The sequence below is a fragment of the Odontesthes bonariensis genome, chromosome 22, assembly GCF_027942865.1.
Source record: "Odontesthes bonariensis isolate fOdoBon6 chromosome 22, fOdoBon6.hap1, whole genome shotgun sequence".
Classification (NCBI taxonomy): domain Eukaryota; kingdom Metazoa; phylum Chordata; class Actinopteri; order Atheriniformes; family Atherinopsidae; genus Odontesthes; species Odontesthes bonariensis.
In genome coordinates, this window is record NC_134527.1 from 462,100 (window position 1) to 488,395 (window position 26,296).

At 39.9% G+C, this 26,296-nt stretch overlaps 1 protein-coding gene across 4 annotated transcripts in view; it reads left to right on the forward strand.

Moving 5' to 3' along the window:
• Window positions 1–26,296, forward strand: part of LOC142372323 (uncharacterized) — a 92,090-nt gene that overhangs the window by 39,643 nt on the left and 26,151 nt on the right. For 3 of the 4 annotated variants that reach the window (XM_075455181.1, XM_075455183.1, XM_075455182.1), the window contains 5 exons: window positions 680–853; window positions 3,302–3,475; window positions 5,933–6,106; window positions 21,139–21,312; window positions 25,032–25,205. In XM_075455181.1, the coding sequence (XP_075311296.1) occupies window positions 680–853; window positions 3,302–3,475; window positions 5,933–6,106; window positions 21,139–21,312; window positions 25,032–25,205 (870 nt within the window). The remainder of the gene's footprint in view (window positions 1–679; window positions 854–3,301; window positions 3,476–5,932; window positions 6,107–21,138; window positions 21,313–25,031; window positions 25,206–26,296) is intronic. The other variant, XM_075455184.1, reaches the window with a different exon arrangement.

Genomic DNA, 26,296 nt, shown 5'->3' on the forward strand with positions numbered 1-26,296 from the left:
CCTCCTCTCACCCTCACTCTTCCTCTTCCTTCCTAGTGCTTAAACCTGATTGGTGTGTCTACAATTAAGCAATCTTGTGTTTGCACACCTGATGGCTGTGTTTAACCAATTGGCACATAGGTGTGGTCATTTGACAGTCAGTGCTTTAGAATTGCAAGGAAGTGACATCTTGATATACTTCTGTGTCTAATGCACACAAGTGTGTTTAGTGTTTTGCAAAAAGTGTGAACTGACTTTGTGCTTATAGTGGTGCAAATCTGGGCCGAGTTTTGCTCGTTGAGTGTAAGCTTTTGATAATTGTGTCATACTTTTGATTTTAGTGTTTATTCAATCGTAAAAAACTGTAAACATCACTGCAGCATGTTTTTGTGCCTTTAACCTTCAATAAAACACTGAACCTGATCTCCATTTCTATCAGTTTGTTCCCATTTGCTCCAAAGTTGCTCCTGACATGTTTGTTTTCTTTGAAACTTGAATCATTTGGCTGCACAACATGAGTTTGTATGGATGGAGCCACTGGTGGAGCTGGCAGAGTGTAAGAGCTGAAGTCACTCCGTCTTTATTGAAGCAGCAGCATGTTGTCATTAATATTAATGAGAGCTCTTTTTCACTTGTTCTGTTGGACTGTTTTAACCTGCATCCTGTTGGCTTCAGCTCACATGTTTTATTCTTTATTCAGATTGAGGGGCTGCTGGCTGTCAGAGATCAGCTGTGCTTCTCTGTTCTCTGCTCTGAAGTCCAACCCCTCCCATCTGACAGAACTGAACCTGAGCGGGAACAACATCAGAGACTCTGCAGCGAAGGAGCTGAGCAGCTTTCTGCAGAGTCCTCACTGTGGACTGAAGACTCTGAGGTCAGACACCATGTTTTAGTTGTTTGTTCAGATTAATATGATGTGAAAGTTGTGCTGGTCTTCATGGTAAAGTCTGTTTTCTTCTTCAGGGGTTTAGTTGATGAAATGATGATTCATTAAATAATGAGAAAACAGTGAATCTGTCAGACAGAAACAGATCTAGAATCACTGGCTGATGCTTCCAGAGCTCCAGAGTTGGTGAATATTTCTGTCTGAAACAACAACATCAGTTTGGAGCAGCAAAACTCCAAAAGCCCGTTAATCAGCTGATACTAACAAACTCCCCTCCAACTCTGTTGGAAATGAACAATCTTTGACTTGGTTAGAAAACAGCTTTCATCACAGCAGCAGTTCTCTTCAGTCAGATTCATTCATGATGACTAAACGCAGCCAGAAAGCTTCTCCCACTGATAATTTCACTGATTATTACTGAGCAGCCATGCAGGAGGGAGGCAGGGACTGCTTCATCTCTGCAGATACATGCTGTTCTGTTCCCCTGCTGGCTTTATTGGAGCTGTTTTCATCTGTTTCATTCATTTATGAGGAGAACATTGAGTTTGTGTGAATAACGTGTGTGAATGTAGGCTGAAAAACAGCAGATCAGGAACATGAAGCTTCATCAGTTTCTCTGAGAAACTAAAAAATGGTTTTCAACATGAAAAAAGTGCAGCAGGATTTTATTTCACTTTCAGAGTCAATTTCATTCAGTTTTCTATTTCCACTTTAGTATTTCTGTTCATATTTCAGATGTTTTCACATGCAGAAACTTTCTGTCATCATGTGTTACGGGAGGACCCAGGTGCAGACACGGGCGAGAGCCAAAATAAAGTTATTTTCAAAAATATAAACAAAAGCGCAGCAAAGGCTGGAGAACTGAAAAACTAAACTGAACATAAAACTAAGAAAACAACAAAACCTACTGAAATACTTGCAGAGAGGCCTGACGAGGGAAACCATGGACCAGGGGCGTAGGAACAGAAAATACAGACATGGAAGACGAGGAATACAGATTAGGATTTTAGATAAGACAAGACAAGGAATACCGAAGTATAGGACGAGGATCCGGCGAGGAGTGGTGGAACAAGAAAGACAAATATAGTGGGGAGGTGATTACTGCAGCAGGGACTGGTGGCTGATTAGTAACGGGTTGCAGGTGAGAGTGAATGAGAGCAGGAGACAGACTGAGGAGAGAGAGAGAGATGGCAGAGCACAGGGAGAGCACACTAACTAACACAAAGAATGAACAAGGACTAATAAAACAGAACTGAAGACTGATAAACAGAACTAAGGTGAAACAAAGACTGAATCTAAATACAGAAAACACTAAGAGTACTGAATAAACATAACACCAACAACCAAGTCCAAAAACATAACCAGAAACCAGATCCTGACGCTGTCAAGTTCAAAACTTTTTTTCAATTTTGAAAATCTGATAAATCTGAAAATTAAAATCTGAAACTGAAGGAAAAATAATTCAAACACGAAAAAACACATAAAATCAGATTTGAAATGAGAAATGCATCAAATAATCTACAATCAAATAACATCAAAGTAAAATCATCTGCTTTAACTTTGAATGAAATTTCTTTTTACAGAATGAGACTTGACTTTCAGTCTCAACTGATGGAAAAAGTCATATTTGGGCCAGTTAAACTCATGTAGAAGCAGCTTTGGTAGCGAGCATCTGCACTGATCTGCTCATTAGTCCAGTGTTTGGATTTCCTGAAGATGAGTCTCTAAGCTGAGCTGCTGCCGGCTGTGTTTCTGTCTGCTGCTAAATCATGTGACTCTGATGGAAGCTGGGAGGTTTAAAGACTGAATGGAAACACTGAACTGAACACTCTGACTCCTCTTGACTTCAGCTTTGTAGCTCCCTGCAGGAGATGGGGGAGGTCTCCCAACCATCAGCCTCAAACTGCACTGATTCTGATAGTTAGTCAAAGCGTCCATCAGCATCCATTAATCAGCCAAACTGATCAATCAGTCCACCTCTGGATGCTTCCAACACTTTTCTAAGGCTCTGTAATGTTTGCACTGACTGAAATATTCAAACACAACAAGTCACAGTAACAAGTTCTGCTGCTGTCCACTCTTTAAAGAAGTTTGATTCCATGATTCCATTAAACATCACTGCACCATGTTTTTGTGCCTTTAACCTTCAATAAAACACTGAACCTGATCTCCATTTCTATCAGTTTGTTCCCATTTGCTCCAAAGTTGCTCCTGACATGTTTGTTTTCTTTGAAACTTGAATCATTTGGCTGCACAACATGAGTTTGTATGGATGGAGCCACTGGTGGAGCTGGCAGAGTGTAAGAGCTGAAGTCACTCCGTCTTTATTGAAGCAGCAGCATGTTGTCATTAATATTAATGAGAGCTCTTTTTCACTTGTTCTGTTTTAACCTGCATCCTGTTGGCTTCAGCTCACATGTTTTATTCTTTATTCAGATTGGAGCGCTGCAGTTTGTCAGAGATCAGCTGTGCTTCTGTGGTCTCTGCTCTGAAGTCCAACCCCTCCCATCTGACAGAACTGGACCTGAGCAGCAACACCATCAGTGACTCTGCAGCGAAGGAGCTGAGCAGCTTTCTGCAGAGTCCTCACTGTGGACTGAAGACTCTGAGGTCAGACACCATGTTTTAGTTGTGTGTTCAGATTAATATGATGTGAAAGTTGTGCTGGTCTTCATGGTAAAGTCTGTTTTCTTCTTCTGTGGTTTAGTTGATGAAATGATGATTTATTAAATAATAAGAAAACAGTGAATCTGTCAGACAGAAACAGATCTAGAATCACTGGCTGATGCTTCCAGAGCTCCAGAGTTGGTGAATATTTCTGTCTGAAACAACAACATCAGTTTGGAGCAGCAAAACTCCAAAAGCCCGTTAATCAGCTGATACTAACAAACTCCCCTCCAACTCTGTTGGAAATGAACAATCTTTGACTTGGTTAGAAAGCAGCTTTCATCACAGCAGCAGTTCTCTTCAGTCAGATTCATTCATGATGACTAAACGCAGCCAGAAAGCTTCTCCCACTGATAATTTCACTGATTATTACTGAGCAGCCATGCAGGAGGGAGGCAGGGACTGCTTCATCTCTGCAGATACATGCTGTTCTGTTCCCCTGCTGGCTTTATTGGAGCTGTTTTCATCTGTTTCATTCATTTATGAGGAGAACATTGAGTTTGTGTGAATAACGTGTGTGAATGTAGGCTGAAAAACAGCAGATCAGGAACATGAAGCTTCATCAGTTTCTCTGAGAAACTAAAAAATGGTTTTCAACATGAAAAAAGTGCAGCAGGATTTTATTTCACTTTCAAAGTCAATTTCATTCAGTTTTCTATTTCCACTTCATTATTTCTGTTCATATTTCAGGTGTTTTCACATGCAGAAACTTTCTGTCATCATGTGTTACGGGAGGACCCAGGTGCAGACACGGGCGAGAGCCAAAATAAAGTTAAAGGATTTATTTTCAAAAATATAAACAAAAGCGCAGCAAAGGCTGGAGAACTGAAAAACTAAACTGAACATAAAACTAAGAAAACAACTAAACCTACTGAAATACTTGCAGAGAGGCCTGACGAGGGAAACCATGGACCAGGGGCGTAGGAACAGAAAATACAGACATGGAAGACGAGGAATACAGATTAGGATTTTAGATAAGACAAGACAAGGAATACCGAAGTATAGGACGAGGATCCGGCGAGGAGTGGTGGAACAAGAAAGACAAATATAGTGGGGAGGTGATTACTGCAGCAGGGACTGGTGGCTGATTAGTAACGGGTTGCAGGTGAGAGTGAATGAGAGCAGGAGACAGACTGAGGAGAGAGAGAGAGATGGCAGAGCACAGGGAGAGCACACTAACTAACACAAAGAATGAACAAGGACTAATAAAACAGAACTGAAGACTGATAAACAGAACTAAGGTGAAACAAAGACTGAATCTAAATACAGAAAACACTAAGAGTACTGAATAAACATAACACCAACAACCAAGTCCAAAAACATAACCAGAAACCAGATCCTGACGCTGTCAAGTTCAAAACTTTTTTTCAATTTTGAAAATCTGATAAATCTGAAAATTAAAATCTGAAACTGAAGGAAAAATAATTCAAACACGAAAAAACACATAAAATCAGATTTGAAATGAGAAATGCATCAAATAATCTACAATCAAATAACATCAAAGTAAAATCATCTGCTTTAACTTTGAATGAAATTTCTTTTTACAGAATGAGACTTGACTTTCAGTCTCAGCTGATGGAAAAAGTCATATTTGGGCCAGTTAAACTCATGTAGAAGCAGCTTTGGTAGCGAGCATCTGTACTGATCTGCTCATTAGTCCAGTGTTTGGATTTCCTGAAGATGAGTCTCTAAGCTGAGCTGCTGCCGGCTGTGTTTCTGTCTGCTGCTAAATCATGTGACTCTGATGGAAGCTGGGATGTTTAAAGACTGAATGGAAACACTGAACTGAACACTCTGACTCCTCTTGACTTCAGCTTTGTAGCTTCCTGCTGGAGATGGGGGAGGTCTCCCAACCATCAGCCTCAAACTGCACTGATTCTGATAGTTAGTCAAAGCGTCCATCAGCATCCATTAATCAGCCAAACTGATCAATCAGTCCACCTCTGGATGCTTCCAACACTTTTCTAAGGCTCTGTAATGTTTGCACTGACTGAAATATTCAAACACAACAAGTCACAGTAACAAGTTCTGCTGCTGTCCACTCTTTAAAGAAGTTTGATTCCATGATTCCATTAAACATCACTGCACCATGTTTTTGTGCCTTTAACCTTCAATAAAACACTGAACCTGATCTCCATTTCTATCAGTTTGTTCCCATTTGCTCCAAAGTTGCTCCTGACATGTTTGTTTTCTTTGAAACTTGAATCATTTGGCTGCACAACATGAGTTTGTATGGATGGAGCCACTGGTGGAGCTGGCAGAGTGTAAGAGCTGAAGTCACTCCGTCTTTATTGAAGCAGCAGCATGTTGTCATTAATATTAATGAGAGCTCTTTTTCACTTGTTCTGTTTTAACCTGCATCCTGTTGGCTTCAGCTCACATGTTTTATTCTTTATTCAGATTGAGGGACTGCAGGTTGTCAGAGATCAGCTGTGCTTCTGTGGTCTCTGCTCTGAAGTCCAACCCCTCCCATCTGACAGAACTGGACCTGAGCAACAACACCATCAGTGACTCTGCAGCGAAGGAGCTGAGCAGCTTTCTGCAGAGTCCTCACTGTGGACTGAAGACTCTGAGGTCAGACACCATGTTTTAGTTGTTTGTTCAGATTAATATGATGTGAAAGTTGTGCTGGTCTTCATGGTAAAGTCTGTTTTCTTCTTCAGTGGTTTAGTTGATGAAATGATGATTTATTAAATAATAAGAAAACAGTGAATCTGTCAGACAGAAACAAATCTAGAATCACTGGCTGATGCTTCCAGAGCTCCAGAGTTGGTGAATATTTCTGTCTGAAACAACAACAACAGTTTGGAGCAGCAAAACTCCAAAAGCCCGTTAATCAGCTGATACTAACAAACTCCCCTCCAACTCTGTTGGAAATGAACAATCTGTGACTTGGTTAGAAAACAGCTTTCATCACAGCAGCAGTTCTCTTCAGTCAGATTCATTCATGATGACAAAACGCAGCCAGAAAGCTTCTCCCACTGATAATTTAAAGGAAATCTCTTTCAGTTTGGACCTTTTTGCTCCACTTAATTTATTTAAATGATAAATTAGCTAAAAGTAGAAAAGTCCTGCAGCAAAAAGGGTTTTTGCATTATAGGCCATAGGCTAGCTCTCAGAAAGTGGCTAGATAGTGACTTCCGTTCCAGCATTACGGGTAATACTTTTTGTTTTGGTTTTTATGAAGTAAAATAGTTCAGCTTCTTTGAAAAAAAGTTCCACAAGCGGGCATCCTGCAGTTAGTGAGTAATCGTCTTTCGAAGTTTGGTAATTCATGAAAAAATAGACATTTTAGCCTCTAATAGCAACTTTGACTCCGATTATCTCAAAAAGTAATAAAACCACACATTTCAGACTTGGCAGATCTGTGAGGGGTTCCACAAATATTCAGTCCCTGAAATATTGGCCGGATTGGAGCAGTGGTTCTGAATTAAACTTATTTGGAAAATGCATGAAATTTTTGGATTTTTGGCCTCCAATAGCATCTATAACTGCAATTATCTCAAAAAGCAATAGAAGCTAAACACTTCAACTTTCAGATCCATACGGACATTCCCACATATGTTCAGAATATGAAATATTAGGAGGATATGAGCATATTGTTGTGAAGAAATCTTATTTCAACAGCAGCATAGTTTCCAACACAGTGCTATTGAAATAAGTGCACAACAGGACCTAATTTTTCATATTATAACATATCAGGTTTAGATTATATGAACAGAATAATAACAAATTGCCAAAATACATTACATGCATGTATATTCTATAGTTATCAAAATAAAAATGTGTACATTGTACTAGGCCAAACAAGGCATGATTATAAATGTCAATGATGGTCACATGTCAATTGGTCAAAGTCAAATGTCTCAATTTCTTCAGACTAGATTGTATAATCATCATCATCACTACCATCACTAGACAGAATGTCTTCTTGACTAGCTGCTCCAGAAACATTTTGACAGTTCCGGCACCCACACAACTCGGTACATTTAAGGTTAGAAGATTTACATGAGCACCGTTTAGTATTACATTGTCCTGTTTTACATTTACAGCTAATAAGTTTTAGCACCTCTTTAGGAGCAGGGTCATTGGTCATCCAATTGATGGAAAGCTGTTTTTCATGGATGTTCCAACCATGGCCATCTGGTGACGGAGCAGATATCACTGGCTGTAGAGCACGACGATGAATGGCAGCTTGATAGTTTGCCCTCAGTGTGTGCAACTTAAGAGCATCGGAGGTAGGTGGTAGACTTTGCTCAGTTGATTTCCCGCTGACTCGAAATACACAGTACCTAGCTTCATTCACACTTTCAACATTCTGTCCATAGAGTTTGCACACAAATCCTTCCAAAGTGGTCAGTGTGTTGTCATCCACATCGAGTGGTTAGGCCTAAATAATTTTCATTACGAATTCAATGGCAATATTATTATCAAAACAACAGCATTCACTGTAGTGTAGTCTTATTTGATGATATGGCATGACGGTTACTCTTTTTCACTTTATTTGTGAATGGTCATTTATAATGATCAGAAGGACTTTCTTAGTGTGGCAAGCTAAATAAGATTTTTACAATTATTCAAAAATAAAATCAGACTAGCCATGGCATGTGGCACAACACATACATCATGTACATGGATTGCCTACCGCCTTTAAGGCCTATATAGACAGATACACATGCAATGAATGTAATCTGGTAGCATGATGATGATGCAGGCCTAGTTACTAGTAGGCCTACTAGGCCTAGTCATGCTAGTAGTAAAAAATAAAACAAAAATGGTAAAGTAAGTAGGGCTAGGCTAGAATATATAGAGATCTGTGTTCAGCTGTGAAGGCTAGCCACACCGAGATCGCAACAATAATAATGTACTCACCAGCTGATTGTTGCTTTTGATGCTGTCTTTGCCTGGCGTAGAACATTTGTCGTTTATCTGTAAATCGTTTGTAACAGGAAGGATGGTAGTGGGGCAGCGTTTCCAGTTCATTGTACTCCCTATCCAATGTGTGTGCGATCGACAACACGGCATTGCACTCTCTCCCTTTCAGCGATATCCAGTCTTTGGCGATTTTTCTGAAGGTGTCCCATCTAGCTCTAGTTATTACACAGGTATTCTCGATACAATGATCTAATATGTGCATGCAGCAAGCAGGATTTTCATCTTTATCAGGCGATCCACGCCGCCGCTTGCTGGGCGCCGCCATCTTTGTTTACAATCAAACCGACTCACTTGCGTCATAAATTAGTACTCGCAATCGCTGATTGGTCAGAACTAGCACGTGACAGGGTCGGTAACGCTTTACACACCCGATTGTATCATGCCGTGGAGGGGAAGTTAGTTCGAAATTCAGAGTCCAAATGCAGAAAAACTGCAGGTATTCTGCGTGTGGAAACTTTATGTAAGTGAGATGGGGTGATATACTTCTAGAATATATAAACAGATTTTATTACCCAGAATACTGGAACGGGATGACACGCTAGAAAAGCTAGCGTATGGCCTATTAACTCCAAATTTATAACAACGCCAAGTTTATAGGCCACACAGAGAGAATGCCAAGCTACCACCAAACCACCAAGTTCCTTTTTATCCTTAATTAGTAATTCTGTTCCCATGTGGGACTGAATGTGGAGCTGAATGAAAATGATAGCATTCAGCTTTGGTAGCACACATTGAGATTTCTCCCACTGGGTCTCCAGTGGAACGTGGTGGAGCAGCACAGATGTTGGCCTTCAGGCTCCAGGCACCCACCCTCCGTCCCTCTCACTTTCTTTTCTCAGATCAATCTCTTCAACCTCACATCTAATAATAAGAAACTTAAAGTGTTTCATGAAAGCAACATATTTCTGTTTCTAAGGCAACGGTTTAGTCCAAATCCTGACTGTTTTCAGCACAAAATCATCCTTCTTCATCCACTGACATTGAACAATGTGTTCTTCTCTCTGGTTTGTATCAGAACATTCCAAGAAAAACAAAGTATCAGGAGCAGGGAAAAGGCATAATTCCTTCTTTTTTTGTCTTAAAAGAAGACAACTGTAAGTGTGCAACGTATTTTCATACAAAGTAACTGACTCTAAAGACACAAAAGCTGGTGTAACACTCTCCCCATTATCATCAATGACCCTAAGAGGGGGGAGCAGAGCCGGGTGGGCCAGAGGAGTGTGAGGTGAGGACAGAGAACAGGGAAAACAATGATCTTTATTCATTTAAAATGCTCTCATATTTCCTTTATAACTGAATTTAGTATCACCAGATGGAGGCAGTTTATAACTGAAGATTACTAAGTGTTTCAACACCTCAGGTGTTCACATTGAAGGCATCGAGCTTATTCATGTTGTTTTTTCTGCATAACTCTCATTCTAATGATATAGATACATATTTGCTGTACAAAGCTTTATTGAAAACTTTAAAAGTTCACTATTCAGAAAAATGTGACACCCGTTCAGCTAATTGTGTTGTGCAGGTTCAAGTCAACGTGTATTTTAATCTGCAACAACTGGCCTCTAAAGATGGTTCCAGATTGAGAATATTGTCATAGAGCTGTTTGTTCCCCCATTTTACAACATAAGCAGGCAGCCATTTTTACCTGTGAGCCTCTCCAGTGCATCAGGACTTAACTGAGGGCTTCAGTGGGAACTGACTTTCATTCCACCTTAATTATTCCAAATGTAACTGCATCAGATGATGAGAGGATTTATAAAACTGTCATTAACCGTGTTGAGTTGGTTCCTTTTTGGGGGTTCCAGCTAAAGTGGTCTCAGTGCTTCCACAATGTTCCCTAAATAAAAGCTTACTTGGATTTTCAGAAGTGAACTTGAATTTATTTCCATACTTTTAAAGATGTAATCAGAAGATCTCAGACAGTTTGCAGATCTCTAAGTTTTCATTTCACCACGTAAGCACAGAACATTATCAGAAAGTATAAGAGAATCCCACAAAAGTTAAAGACATTCATTCTAATTGTAATATTTTTCATTTCTTTCTTTAAACAAACACAAAAACTGAATTAAAAAAGAAAATATGGAGAAATCAAAATAAAATGAAGAAATAAATGATTTGGAAGGATTAAATAGATCAACATTTCAAAGGAAACTAATACAGGAATAATAAATCAAAATAAGAAAAATAAATACATTCTAATTGTAAAAATGTATTCAATTCAAAACTGAGTCTCAAAGTAAATAAATAGCAACATTAACACAATTAAACCAACAAACAATAGAATTAAAGCAGAAAAATGACATTCTTTATCTTTGTTTAGGCACAAATTCTGTTTTTTATTATTATTTTACTTGAATTTATCATTATACAAACTAATTTATCGAACTATTTATATATTTTGTATATATTTCAGATTATGGCAGTTTCAGTCCTCCATAGAGGAGAGCCCAGAAGTAACAAGTGATCACCTTTTTTTCCAATAACACCATTAACCCATAGTCTGTAATGTTCACTGTCACGGCCCGGCTCCTGAACATAAAACAGAGACGAACACAAGGGGTTAAACAAGTTGTTCATTGTTAAAAGCCAGCCCGCGTTCACTCTCAGCACACACATCAAGCAGCACGAGTGTTGGGAGTCCACACTGTGAACAGGAGACTCTGGGCTCAGTTCCCTGCCTGTAAATATAGCATCATTTCTATGTCAAATCTATAAAATGTCATTTTGTTTCCTAAATTTCAATTTTGAAAATCTGAAAATTAAAATCTGAAACTGAAGGAAAAATAATTCAAACACGAAAAAACACATAAAATCAGATTTGAAATGAGAAATGCATCAAATAATCTACAATCAAACAACATCAAAGTAAACTCATCTGTTTTAACTTTGAATGAAATTTCTTTTTACAGAATGAGACTTGACTTTCAGTCTCAACTGATGGAAGAAGTCATATTTGGGCCAGTTAAACTCATGTAGAAGCAGCTTTGGTAGCGAGCATCTGTACTGATCTGCTCATTAGTCCAGTGTTTGGATTTCCTGAAGATGAGTCTCTAAGCTGAGCTGCTGCCGGCTGTGTTTCTGTCTGCTGCTAAATCATGTGACTCTGATGGAAGCTGGGAGGTTTAAAGACTGAATGGAAACACTGAACTGAACACTCTGACTCCTCTTGACTTCAGCTTTGTAGCTTCCTGCTGGAGATGGGGAGGTCTCCCAACCATCAGCCTCAAACTGCACTGATTCTGATAGTTAGTCAAAGCGTCCATCAGCATCCATTAATCAGCCAAACTGATCAATCAGTCCACCTCTGGATGCTTCCAACACTTTTCTAAGGCTCTGTAATGTTTGCACTGACTGAAATATTCAAACACAACAAGTCACAGTAACAAGTTCTGCTGCTGTCCACTCTTTAAAGAAGTTTGATTCCATGATTCCATTAAACATCACTGCAGCATGTTGTAGCAGTCACAGTGCCGTGTGGATTAAGAGTTTTTCAAACTTTGACAAAACCAACATTCCTGTGGGGGATGTTTACGTATGTGGATATAAACCAGATCTTCATTTTCTTTCCACAAAGGAAAAAGAGACAGAAACTGCCTAATTTACAACACCCTTAAGAGCTTTTGGGGAGTCGAACTCACTCTTGGAAAAGTGGGAGACTTACTATCTTATCTAGACCATAACTCGAAAGTTGACACTTTAACACCCCTTTTCACCAGGAATCCGACCAGATGGCTACTCATGAACTAAGAAGACTCACTTTTAGTCAAATCTTAAACTATATTAAATGTGTTTGATAACCGTGTACAATTTCTTTCAGGTTTCCAGCTTGATCACAAGACGCATATAGAGACAATTTGTACGATTCTGGCTTAAATATTGACAAAGAACTGATTTTGGTGGAAAATGCCCAACCTGCCTGATGGAACCACATTGCCCCCTAGTGGTCTGCAGTGTTGATTAGTTGAACATATAAAGGACTCAGTAAAATGGATATGGACCGGACAATATATGCAGCTAGTGACTTCTAACGATGTCCCTTCGGTATCTATTTGGTATTTGTTTAGTGTCCCCATTGTTAACACAGAAATTAGCATTGTGTAATTCACAATTCATATGTCACGATTTCATAGATATTCACCTGAATTTTGAAAGTCATAATTGTCTTTATCATGTGTGTTATTTTGATGTCTTTATATTACAAGTCTATGTTATATCTTTAATCTGCATATCTTAACAAGATGTGGTGTTTTCAGAATCACCGAGACAAATGTTCTATGAGATGGGAGTAATGGAGAAACACACAGTTCTTTTGTCTCATCCAGAAAGCCCCCTATAGCACAGATCACCTTACAGAGACATGCACACAGTTCAAGCATGTCATTGGCTGAAAAAGTAGTGTAAGCCCCGCCTCCGAGAGTCAAAACCCGGAACAGCGGAAAACACAGGCCTCTTTGCCTCTTCTCTCTTGCCTTCTTCCCCGCTGGCGCTCGTGCTTGCTGGCTCGCTTCAGGCGTCTGCGCTTGCCCTCTGGTGCCCTGGATCTTGTTCCAGAAGGGTTCCAACCCAGAGTTTCAGAAGAAGATTTGAGCAGAAAACAGCTGCTCATAGACTTTTAGAAATGGTTTAAGCAGAAGAGAAGAGCTCGCCGGAGTTTGGGAGTTTTTCCCATAATCTCAGGAGAGAGCGGAAGGACGTGTGGATAACGATGCAGCGGACGACCGGAGGAGACCCTCCAGAACCCAGTGAGACCCCGGAGACGAGAAAGAAAGACCCGAACAAAGATAAGAACAGAATGAAGTTTTCCTACCCAGAAAGCCAACTCCAAGCAACCTTTTATTAATCTTTTGTGAACTTAAGTTCACTTCATCAGAGAAAGCAGCAACGGACCAACTCTGACACAACGATGGATTTGATCATCCCACAGTAAAGCCCTCGACACCATCGTCCCCGTTTCCCGGTGAAAGAAGCAACTGAGACGCTAAAAGGGTCAGCCACCACAGCCAGGAAGGCCCAGAGAGCGGAAGAGAAATCCCCTCGGACCCGCGTGGCCGCTACCATTGGTCCGAAACGACTGAACAGAACTTCAGCACAGTAAGACCGACCCGTTTTCACCTTAAAGTGGGTTTGATGGATGTCTCGAGGCTTTCACAGAATGATAAATTAATCCGAAATGTCAGTACAGTATTTAGATTCAAATAGTCAGCCAACCCAAACTATTTGAATAAATCCAGTATTTTCCCATTCCCCATATTTTATTTTATATTCACTAAGTGTTTTATATAATCACCCATATTCAATGCATCTCCTGTTTGTTTAAAGGTTCATGTCTAAGATCATATCATTGTAATAAACAGCTCATATATCTATATATATGTTATAATCACAGATTGTGTCGTATGCTTTCTTTACGTAATGTCTGTCCAACCAAACGAGAACTTCACGAAAGTAGCGAGATATGAGACTGAATATTAATTGAATATTAATTTAACACCAGGATCGTAAGATTTCGAACAGTTTTCCGACCTGACTGTGACTTAAAATTAAGTCAAAACCTAGGTTGGTGGTGCCCCCTAAATTCGAGGTAAGGTTTATTTGAGACTGTAAGAACATCTCATAAATCCTTATATTTAATAGGTATATAAATACCCGGTAACGCTACAATGTTTTGGTGCCCCGTGTGAGGCGTTTTACGGTAGACTGACTTACGTGAAGGAAAGCATAAACATGATATTGGCTGGTTCATTATCTGTGTGTGAGCAATGCAAGCAGTGGCTGTGTCTGTCTTTATAAGCTTAGAATGACTAAAAGCACTTTATCAGAGTAATCGTGGACGCATGATAACTCTCCAAATCCGTGGGTGCGCAATATTAATTGCACACCGCAGAAGAGCCCAGCTGTCGCTGTGTCCTCCCAGAATAAAGATTGCATGCACAGCGTAAGAACGCTGAATTTAAAGGCCTGGCCGTAGTTGCGAGTTTCCAACACGGTTGATTTTATTTTTATGAGTATCACAAATTCAGCCGCGAGTCCCGGTGAATTTAGTCAACTCAGAGCCTCCTCAAACACAGGAGTTTTGATCCGCTGTAATCTCGCAGCCGGACATAAAAAAAAGCATCAAGGTGCTATATTGAAACCCCATGAAGTGGGGGAGCGAGTTTAAACGTTGTTCAACGGAGCGTTGTGACGCCTAAAATAAAGTAATACAGATTACTTATTGAAAGTTAAAGCTGCTGAGCTTAACTGAATGAGTCAGAGCCGTCGCTCCTGATAAAATAAATGAATAAAATACACACGGTCACAAAACGTGATCGCATGAATGACTTAAACAGTCAATTGTTTTTGTATTATTAAATAAACGACCGGAACGCCGTGTCTGTTGAACCCAGTTGAAAGAAAAACTGAGGGTGTGTTTATTTTTTTTAAAATGCTTACAAGCCCTAACTAAAATAATAAACGGCAGTAGTGGACAGACCAATTTTGCTGCAGAAAAATTGAGTTGGTGACTCTATTCGTTGTTATTATCAAAGTTGGTGACTTTTAGAAGAACTCTGAACTGAGACGGCCATGTCTCAAGCATTGTGAGTTTCGCAAAGCTGTGTTTAAAAGTTTGTGAGCAAACTACAACATCGCTTGTGCACTGTCTGTGAGAGACGTTAACCCTTTCATTCCCCAGTTGAAATGAGGCAAATTCACTGGGTACTTGAAGGACTATTGGTGGGCGGTGCTAGAAATCGTCACCAGTGACGTCAACTCCTCACTCCCTTCTCTCAAACCCGCCCACTTGAAGCTTTGACATGTGAGCCGCCCGATCACATTAAATAGGATCACGAAGAAAGCTGATCATTTTGCTTGGTACTAACGAATACCAGCTTTATTCGAATATTCTTTAATGCATTTGAATCAATTGTTTGATATAAACAATACCAACTTTGTTATTTAGAAACATTAATTGAAGCTAATTTATCTCAAATGTGTGTCTTTCACCAAATCAGATTACCTTAACAGGAACTGATTATAAGACACTAAGGCTTAAAGAAAACAACAGCCAAGAGCTTGTATGTTCCCTTTTGTGTTAGCATTAATGTTTTCCATCTTTTTACCATAACGGTTAATGATAAGCTTCTAAATTAAATGCATTTCTTCCAGTTTTGAGTAAAATAACACAGTCGTGTTTATTTTAACATCCTTCCTTATTTGTTTCTCAAGTAAACAAATTCAAAAGGAAGAAATTAATTTCAAGAGAACAATCCTTATTCCCAACTACCTTCACATTAACCCAACTAATTTCCCTTGTTCCAAACTCAAACTTATTTTCAAGAAAGAACCCTTTCTGAGACAAGTGAAAAACAAGATGATGGACTTAACAAAACAGTTGATACTGGGTTATGCCTTAAAGAAAAGATGCATTAAAACACCTGAAACAGAGCCAATCAGTGTAAAGCCATCGGCTGAGACAAAAGCTAAAAAGCCCAAAGAAGAATCTCTGACCAAAATGTTAAGTAGTCTAGCTGTGGTGTTCGTTAAACATGCACACCAAGTGATGGAACAAGCCGCTGACAAACTTAAAACTCGGTCACAGAAAAAGCCACAGTTTCAGGAGGAAACCAAATTCCTCCAACACCAACTTAAAGTCACTGAGAGGGCATCCAGCCAAGCTAATGCCCAAGTAACAGAGTTAACAACACAGGTTGAAAACTCAAACCAACAAATTATTCAACTCAATGAAAACAACAAAAAGCTTGAACAGCTACTTCAAAACTGCCAACAAGAGTTGATTTCAACCCAAGTCCAACTGAAGAAGGTGGACCAAGCACAAAAACAGTCCCAGCAATCTCTACACGTGGTTCTGCAGAAAGTGCAGGATTTAACAGTCAAAGTGCCAACTGATGACAAGCATCTTAATGTTGAAAAGGAACAAATGCAGCTGTTGACAGAACAGCTAAGCAAAGCTAAGGATGAGCAAAACGCCGCTCATCCACAGCAGGAACACCTATCAGATAAACCAGAAGGTGTTGAGATAGACCTACGTCAGTCTTTGGAGACTGGACATGAACAGGAAACACATGGTTTCCCCCAGGAAGACAGAGGGGACCCTTTTCCTGAAGTGAAAACAGCCTACAAGAGCTCAATTATTTCACCCCCGTCTTCAACGACAACAAATTCTTTCAGATCTGAAAAGATCGTTTATGATCCAGGTAAACCGGATCAATCATTTCCTACTCTAGGACCCCACGTTCCACAAGCTCCTTCTGACGAAGAGCTTGACAAAATTGCTCGCCATGTGCCCAGATTCGAGCCGACTCTCGGGACGCCACATGACACCCGAGCATATTTGGACGACATTGATTTCTTCATGCGAAGGTTTCCAAACGCATCAGTTAACAACAAATTCTACTTGATTAAGGTTACATCTAGCCGCGAAGTCAGTAGATTCATTGAACGTCAACCCGATTACATCCGGAACGACTATACACTCCTCTGCCAAACACTCGAACGCGAGTTTTCAGACGAGCTGACCCCATCTGGCTTAACCACTGCCATGATGGTTAAACAAGGACAGAATGAGCTGCCTCAGCAGTATTATTACCGCCTCTTCAAAGCTTATTTTGGTTTCAGCAACAAGGTAGGAATGGAAGAAGACATGAGTTTCAAAACTCTTTTCCTTCAAAACCTCCATCCAACTACCAGCTATCACTTAGGAGTTATAGCTAACCCTCACACTGCTACCATTCAGCAGCTACGTGAATGGGCCAGTCTAGGTTTCCAAAAACATAGACAAGCTAAACAGCCAGAACCCATCACCACACAGACCCAGAACCCTGGTTCTTGGTCCCCAGAGTTAGAAGTGGGACAAAGTGGCAGACCTCCAGCAGAGGTCCCCCACTGGCCACATTCTCAACGGCCTAAGAAAGGCTCCAAACACAACTATTCCAAATCCTCATGGCCCAGCCATGACCCAACTCACCGCCACAGTGAAAACCACAGTGTTCATTCAAACCCGCAAAAAGACATGTCTTTTCAAAATCGACATGACCAGCAATCCGCTCGAAACCGCAACTGCAATTATAGACTTCGGTCTCGCTATAAACCATCACACACTGCATGGTCACAACCATCACCAGATCAGAAAACAACTGAGATGAGCAGAGTCATCGACAAGGACCACATCAAATCTCAGCAATGGTCTAGTGAAATAAGTGCCTTCAGTCAAGATGATATTGATAGCCTGAAAAGTCTGCTACTAAAAGAAAAGAAAAGTTCAGAACCCAACCGTGCTAACAGAGACTTAGAAATGCTAGCCTGTTCCTGGAGGTAGGACCATACACTCCAACAAACATTCTAGTAACCCCGAATACCAAACCTTTAACCATAGCTAACTCTTAAAGGAAGCAAAGAAGCTTACCCTCAAAATATCACTTACCCAATCACGATAAAACTACTCCGTAGTATCATGATGCCTCAAGATTGAATCCAGGACACCTCAGTGTTCAAAACTTCAATTTTCAAGTCTATCATCATCTGGTGACACACTCAACTTACCTTATTTCACCCATGTGACATCTACAAATGGGGGAAACTGGTCTACAACTGAATTAAAAGCCAAATTAGCAGTGAAACACTGACAACAGCTTTCACCATGGATCCTTTTAGTTAGAATATCACTCGTTGCTACTGTACAGTGAAGCCCTGTCCAGGACCGCCGCCGCGACAAATATGTTACACATTACTGATCGTATAAAGTCCTGCGAATATTGCTCACACTCAGGTAGTAAACGTCCTCATTTCCTAACTATTAAGAAATACCATTCCTAGATCATGACTCTAACATGAGTAAAATTCTCCCCTAACATTGATCTTTTTCCAAAAGAAATCGGCATGCTTTTTACTAGGATTTTCCATTTGAAATTATATAGGCTTAGAAACCTCTACTTATGAACATTATCTTTAGCTATTAGACATTTACTACGTAGGTTAAGTAAGCTTAACAAAATTACGTTTATAGCCATTGTTGTGTCAGAATTGTATTAGGCTGTCTCGAGACACCCACCATAACCCTCTTGAGAGTCCTAGCAACCACCAGACTCGGACACACTGGACTTCTTCACCTGCGATTCGGATCAGCCACGAGTTCAGATCCGATTCGAATGGGGGAATGTAGCAGTCACAGTGCCGTGTGGATTAAGAGTTTTTCAAACTTTGACAAAACCAACATTCCTGTGGGGGATGTTTACGTATGTGGATATAAACCAGATCTTCATTTTCTTTCCACAAAGGAAAAAGAGACAGAAACTGCCTAATTTACAACACCCTTAAGAGCTTTTGGGGAGTCGAACTCACTCTTGGAAAAGTGGGAGACTTACTATCTTATCTAGACCATAACTCGAAAGTTGACACTTTAACACCCCTTTTCACCAGGAATCCGACCAGATGGCTACTCATGAACTAAGAAGACTCACTTTTAGTCAAATCTTAAACTATATTAAATGTGTTTGATAACCGTGTACAATTTCTTTCAGGTTTCCAGCTTGATCACAAGACGCATATAGAGACAATTTGTACGATTCTGGCTTAAATATTGACAAAGAACTGATTTTGGTGGAAAATGCCCAACCTGCCTGATGGAACCACATTGCCCCCTAGTGGTCTGCAGTGTTGATTAGTTGAACATATAAAGGACTCAGTAAAATGGATATGGACCGGACAATATATGCAGCTAGTAACTTCTAACGATGTCCCTTCGGTATCTATTTGGTATTTGTTTAGTGTCCCCATTGTTAACACAGAAATTAGCATTGTGTAATTCACAATTCATATGTCACGATTTCATAGATATTCACCTGAATTTTGAAAGTCATAATTGTCTTTATCATGTGTGTTATTTTGATGTCTTTATATTACAAGTCTATGTTATATCTTTAATCTGCATATCTTAACAAGATGTGGTGTTTTCAGAATCACCGAGACAAATGTTCTATGAGATGGGAGTAATGGAGAAACACACAGTTCTTTTGTCTCATCCAGAAAGCCCCCTATAGCACAGATCACCTTACAGAGACATGCACACAGTTCAAGCATGTCATTGGCTGAAAAAGTAGTGTAAGCCCCGCCTCCGAGAGTCAAAACCCGGAACAGCGGAAAACACAGGCCTCTTTGCCTCTTCTCTCTTGCCTTCTTCCCCGCTGGCGCTCGTGCTTGCTGGCTCGCTTCAGGCGTCTGCGCTTGCCCTCTGGTGCCCTGGATCTTGTTCCAGAAGGGTTCCAACCCAGAGTTTCAGAAGAAGATTTGAGCAGAAAACAGCTGCTCATAGACTTTTAGAAATGGTTTAAGCAGAAGAGAAGAGCTCGCCGGAGTTTGGGAGTTTTTCCCATAATCTCAGGAGAGAGCGGAAGGACGTGTGGATAACGATGCAGCGGACGACCGGAGGAGACCCTCCAGAACCCAGTGAGACCCCGGAGACGAGAAAGAAAGACCCGAACAAAGATAAGAACAGAATGAAGTTTTCCTACCCAGAAAGCCAACTCCAAGCAACCTTTTATTAATCTTTTGTGAACTTAAGTTCACTTCATCAGAGAAAGCAGCAACGGACCAACTCTGACACAACGATGGATTTGATCATCCCACAGTAAAGCCCTCGACACCATCGTCCCCGTTTCCCGGTGAAAGAAGCAACTGAGACGCTAAAAAGGTCAGCCACCACAGCCAGGAAGGCCCAGAGAGCGGAAGAGAAATCCCCTCGGACCCGCGTGGCCGCTACCATTGGTCCGAAACGACTGAACAGAACTTCAGCACAGTAAGACCGACCCGTTTTCACCTTAAAGTGGGTTTGATGGATGTCTCGAGGCTTTCACAGAATGATAAATTAATCCGAAATGTCAGTACAGTATTTAGATTCAAATAGTCAGCCAACCCAAACTATTTGAATAAATCCAGTATTTTCCCATTCCCCATATTTTATTTTATATTCACTAAGTGTTTTATATAATCACCCATATTCAATGCATCTCCTGTTTGTTTAAAGGTTCATGTCTAAGATCATATCATTGTAATAAACAGCTCATATATCTATATATATGTTATAATCACAGATTGTGTCGTATGCTTTCTTTACGTAATGTCTGTCCAACCAAACGAGAACTTCACGAAAGTAGCGAGATATGAGACTGAATATTAATTGAATATTAATTTAACACCAGGATCGTAAGATTTCGAACAGTTTTCCGACCTGACTGTGACTTAAAATTAAGTCAAAACCTAGGTTGGTGGTGCCCCCTAAATTCGAGGTAAGGTTTATTTGAGACTGTAAGAACATCTCATAAATCCTTATATTTAATAGGTATATAAATACCCGGTAACGCTACAATGTTTTGGTGCCTTTAACCTTCAATAAAACACTGAACCTGATCTCCATTTCTATCACTTTGTTCCCATTTGCTCCAAAGTTGCTCCTGACATGTTTGTTTTCTGTGAAACTTGAATCATTTGGCTGCACAACATGAGTTTGTATGGATGGAGCCACTGGTGGAGCTGGCAGAGTGTAAGAGCTGAAGTCACTCCGTCTTTATTGAAGCAGCAGCATGTTGTCATTAATATTAATGAGAGCTCTTTTTCACTTGTTCTGTTTTAACCTGCATCCTGTTGGCTTCAGCTCACATGTTTTATTCTTTATTCAGATTGGAGTACTGCAGTTTGTCAGAGGTCAGCTGTGCTTCTGTGGTCTCTGCTCTGAAGTCCAACCCCTCCCATCTGACAGAACTGGACCTGAGTGATAACACCATCAGTGACTCTGCAGCGAAGGAGCTGAGCAGCTTTCTGCAGAGTCCTCACTGTGGACTGAAGACTCTGAGGTCAGACACCATGTTTTAGTTGTGTGTTCAGATTAATATGATGTGAAAGTTGTGCTGGTCTTCATGGTAAAGTCTGTTTTCTTCTTCAGTGGTTTAGTTGATGAAATGATGATTTATTAAATAATAAGAAAACAGTGAATCTGTCAGACAGAAATAAATCTAGAATCACTGGCTGATGCTTCCAGAGCTCCAGAGTTAGTGAATATTTCTGTCTGAAACAACAACAACAGTTTGGAGCAGCAAAACTCCAAAAGCCCGTTAATCAGCTGATACTAACAAACTCCCCTCCAACTCTGTTGGAAATGAACAATCTGTGACTTGGTTAGAAAACAGCTTTCATCACAGCAGCAGTTCTCTTCAGTCAGATTCATTCATGATGACAAAACGCAGCCAGAAAGCTTCTCCCACTGATAATTTAAAGTAAATCTCTTTCAGTTTGGACCTTTTTGCTCCACTTAATTTATTTAAATGATAAATTAGCTAAAAGTAGAAAAGTCCTGCAGCAAAAAGGGTTTTTTGCATTAACTCCAAATTTATAACAACGCCAAGTTTATAGGCCACACAGAGAGAATGCCAAGCTAGCACCAAACCACCAAGTTCCTTTTATTCTTTATTAATAATTCTGTTTCCATGTGGGACTGAATGTGGAGCTGAATGAAAATGATAGCATTCAGCTTTGGTAGCACACATTGAGATTTCTCCCACTGGGTCTCCAGTGGAACGTGGTGGAGCAGCACAGATGTTGGCCTTCAGGCTCCAGGCACCCCCCCTCCGTCCCTCTCACTTTCTTTTCTCAGATCAATCTCTTCAACCTCACATCTAATAACAAGAAACTTAAAGTGTTTCATGAAAGCAACATATTTCTGTTTCTAAGGCAACGGTTTAGTCCAAATCCTGACTGTTTTCAGCACAAAATCATCCTTCTTCATCCACTGACATTGAACAATGTGTTCTTCTCTCTGGTTTGTATCAGAACATTCCAAGAAAAACAAAGTATCAGGAGCAGGGAAAAGGCATAATTCCTTCTTTTTTTGTCTTAAAAGAAGACAACTGTAAGTGTGCAACGTATTTTCATACAAAGTAACTGACTCTAAAGACACAAAAGCTGGTGTAACACTCTCCCCATTATCATCAATGACCCTAAGAGGGGGGAGCAGAGCCGGGTGGGCCAGAGGAGTGTGAGGTGAGGACAGAGAACAGGGAAAACAATGATCTTTATTCATTTAAAATGCTCTCATATTTCCTTTATAACTGAATCTAGTATCACCAGATGGAGGCAGTTTATAACTGAAGATTACTAAGTGTTTCAACACCTCAGGTGTTCACATTGAAGGCATCGAGCTTATTCATGTTGTTTTTTCTGCAGAACTCTCATTCTAATGATATAGATACATATTTGCTGTACAAAGCTTTATTGAAAACTTTAAAAGTTCACTATTCAGAAAAATGTGACACCCGTTCAGCTAATTGTGTTGTGCAGTTTCAAGTCAACGTGTATTTTAATCTGGCAACAACTGGCCTCTAAAGATGGTTCCAGATTGAGAATATTGTCATAGAGCTGTTTGTTCCCCCATTTTACAACATAAGCAGGCAGCCATTTTTACCTGTGAGCCTCTCCAGTCCATCAGGACTTAACTGAGGGCTTCAGTGGGAACTGACTTTCATTCCACCTTAATTATTCCAAATGTAACTGCATCAGATGATGAGAGGATTTATAAAACTGTCATTAACCGTGTTGAGTTGGTTCCTTTTTGGGGGTTCCAGCTAAAGTGGTCTCAGTGCTTCCACAATGTTCCCTAAATAAAAGCTTACTTGGATTTTCAGAAGTGAACTTGAATTTATTTCCATACTTTTAAAGATGTAATCAGAAGATCTCAGACAGTTTGCAGATCTCTAAGTTTTCATTTCACCACGTAAGCACAGAACATTATCAGAAAGTATAAGAGAATCCCACAAAAGTGAAAGAAATTCATTCTAATTGTAATATTTTTCATTTCTTTCTTTAAACAAACACAAAAACTGAATTAAAAAAGAAAATATGGAGAAATCAAAATAAAATGAAGAAATAAATGATTTGGAGGGATTAAATAGATCAACATTTCAAAGGAAACTAATACAGGAATAATAAATCAATATAAAACAAATAAATACATTCTAATTGTAAAAATATATTCAATTCAAAACTGAGTCACAAAGTAAATAAATAGCAACATTAACACAATTAAACCAACAAACAATAGAATTAAAGCAGAAAAATGACATTCTTTATCTTTGTTTAGGCACAAATTCTGTTTTTTATTATTATTTTACTTGAATTTATCATCTTACAAACTAATTTATCGAACTATTTATATATTTTGTATATATTTCAGATTATGGCTGTTTCAGTCCTCCATAGAGGAGAGCCCAGAAGTAACAAGTGATCACCTTTTTTTCCAATAACACCGTTAACCCATAGTCTGTAATGTTCACTGTCACGGCCCGGCTCCTGAACATAAAACAGAGACGAACACAAGGGGTTAAACAAGTTGTTCATTGTTAAAAGCCAGCCCGCGTTCACTCTCAGCACACACATCAAGCAGCACGAGTGTTGGGAGTCCACACTGTGAACAGGAGACTCTGGGCTCAGTTCCCTGCCTGTAAATATAGCATCATTTCTATGTCAAACCTATAAAATGTCATTTTGTTTCCTAAATTTCAATTTTGAAAATCTGAAAATTAAAATCTGAAACTGAAGGAAAAAAAATTCAAACACGAAAAAACACATAAAATCAGATTTGAAATGAGAAATGCATCAAATAATCTACAATCAAATAACATCAAAGTAAAATCATCTGCTTTAACTTTGAATGAAATTTCTTTTTACAGAATGAGACTTGACTTTCAGTCTCAGCTGATGGAAAAAGTCATATTTGGGCCAGTTAAACTCATGTAGAAGCAGCTTTGGTAGCGAGCATCTGTACTGATCTGCTCATTAGTCCAGTGTTTGGATTTCCTGAAGATGAGTCTCTAAGCTGAGCTGCTGCCGGCTGTGTTTCTGTCTGCTGCTAAATCATGTGACTCTGATGGAAGCTGGGATGTTTAAAGACTGAATGGAAACACTGAACTGAACACTCTGACTCCTCTTGACTTCAGCTTTGTAGCTTCCTGCTGGAGATGGGGAGGTCTCCCAACCATCAGCCTCAAACTGCACTGATTCTGATAGTTAGTCAAAGCGTCCATCAGCATCCATTAATCAGCCAAACTGATCAATCAGTCCACCTCTGGATGCTTCCAACACTTTTCTAAGGCTCTGTAATGTTTGCACTGACTGAAATATTCAAACACAACAAGTCACAGTAACAAGTTCTGCTGCTGTCCACTCTTTAAAGAAGTTTGATTCCATGATTCCATTAAACATCACTGCACCATGTTTTTGTGCCTTTAACCTTCAATAAAACAGTGAACCTGATCTCCATTTCTATCAGTTTGTTCCATTTGCTCCAAAGTTGCTCCTGACATGTTTGTTTTCTGTGAAACTTGAATCATTTGGCTGCACAACATGAGTTTGTATGGATGGAGCCACTGGTGGAGCTGGCAGAGTGTAAGAGCTGAAGTCACTCCGTCTTTATTGAAGCAGCAGCATGTTGTCATTAATATTAATGAGAGCTCTTTTTCACTTGTTCTGTTTTAACCTGCATCCTGTTGGCTTCAGCTCACATGTTTTATTCTTTATTCAGATTGGTGCTCTGCAGTTTGTCAGAGATCAGCTGTGCTTCTCTGGTCTCTGCTCTGAAGTCCAACCCCTCCCATCTGACAGAACTGGACCTGAGCTTCAACACCATCAGTGACTCTGCAGCGAAGGAGCTGAGCAGCTTTCTGCAGAGTCCTCACTGTGGACTGAAGACTCTGAGGTCAGACACCATGTTTTAGTTGTTTGTTCAGATTAATATGATGTGAAAGTTGTGCTGGTCTTCATGGTAAAGTCTGTTTTCTTCTTCAGTGGTTTAGTTGATGAAATGATGATTTATTAAATAATAAGAAAACAGTGAATCTGTCAGACAGAAACAAATCTAGAATCACTGGCTGATGCTTCCAGAGCTCCAGAGTTGGTGAATATTTCTGTCTGAAACAACAACAACAGTTTGGAGCAGCAAAACTCCAAAAGCCCGTTAATCAGCTGATACTAACAAACTCCCCTCCAACTCTGTTGGAAATGAACAATCTGTGACTTGGTTAGAAAGCAGCTTTCATCACAGCAGCAGTTCTCTTCAGTCAGATTCATTCATGATGACAAAACGCAGCCAGAAAGCTTCTCCCACTGATAATTTAAAGGAAATCTCTTTCAGTTTGGACCTTTTTGCTCCACTTAATTTATTTAAATGATAAATTAGCTAAAAGTAGAAAAGTCCTGCAGCAAAAAGGGTTTTTTGCATTAACTCCAAATTTATAACAACGCCAAGTTTATAGGCCACACAGAGAGAATGCCAAGCTAGCACCAAACCACCAAGTTCCTTTTATCCTTTATTAGTAATTCTGTTCCCATGTGGGACTGAATGTGGAGCTGAATGAAAATGATAGCATTCAGCTTTGGTAGCACACATTGAGATTTCTCCCACTGGGTCTCCAGTGGAACGTGGTGGAGCAGCACAGATGTTGGCCTTCAGGCTCCAGGCACCCACCCTCCGTCCCTCTCACTTTCTTTTCTCAGATCAATCTCTTCAACCTCACATCTAATAACAAGAAACTTAAAGTGTTTCATGAAAGCAACATATTTCTGTTTCTAAGGCAACGGTTTAGTCCAAATCCTGACTGTTTTCAGCACAAAATCATCCTTCTTCATCCACTGACATTGAACACTGTGTTCTTCTCTCTGGTTTGTATCAGAACATTCCAAGAAAAACAAAGTATCAGGAGCAGGGAAAAGGCATAATTCCTTCTTTTTTTGTCTTAAAAGAAGACAACTGTAAGTGTGCAACGTATTTTCATACAAAGTAACTGACTC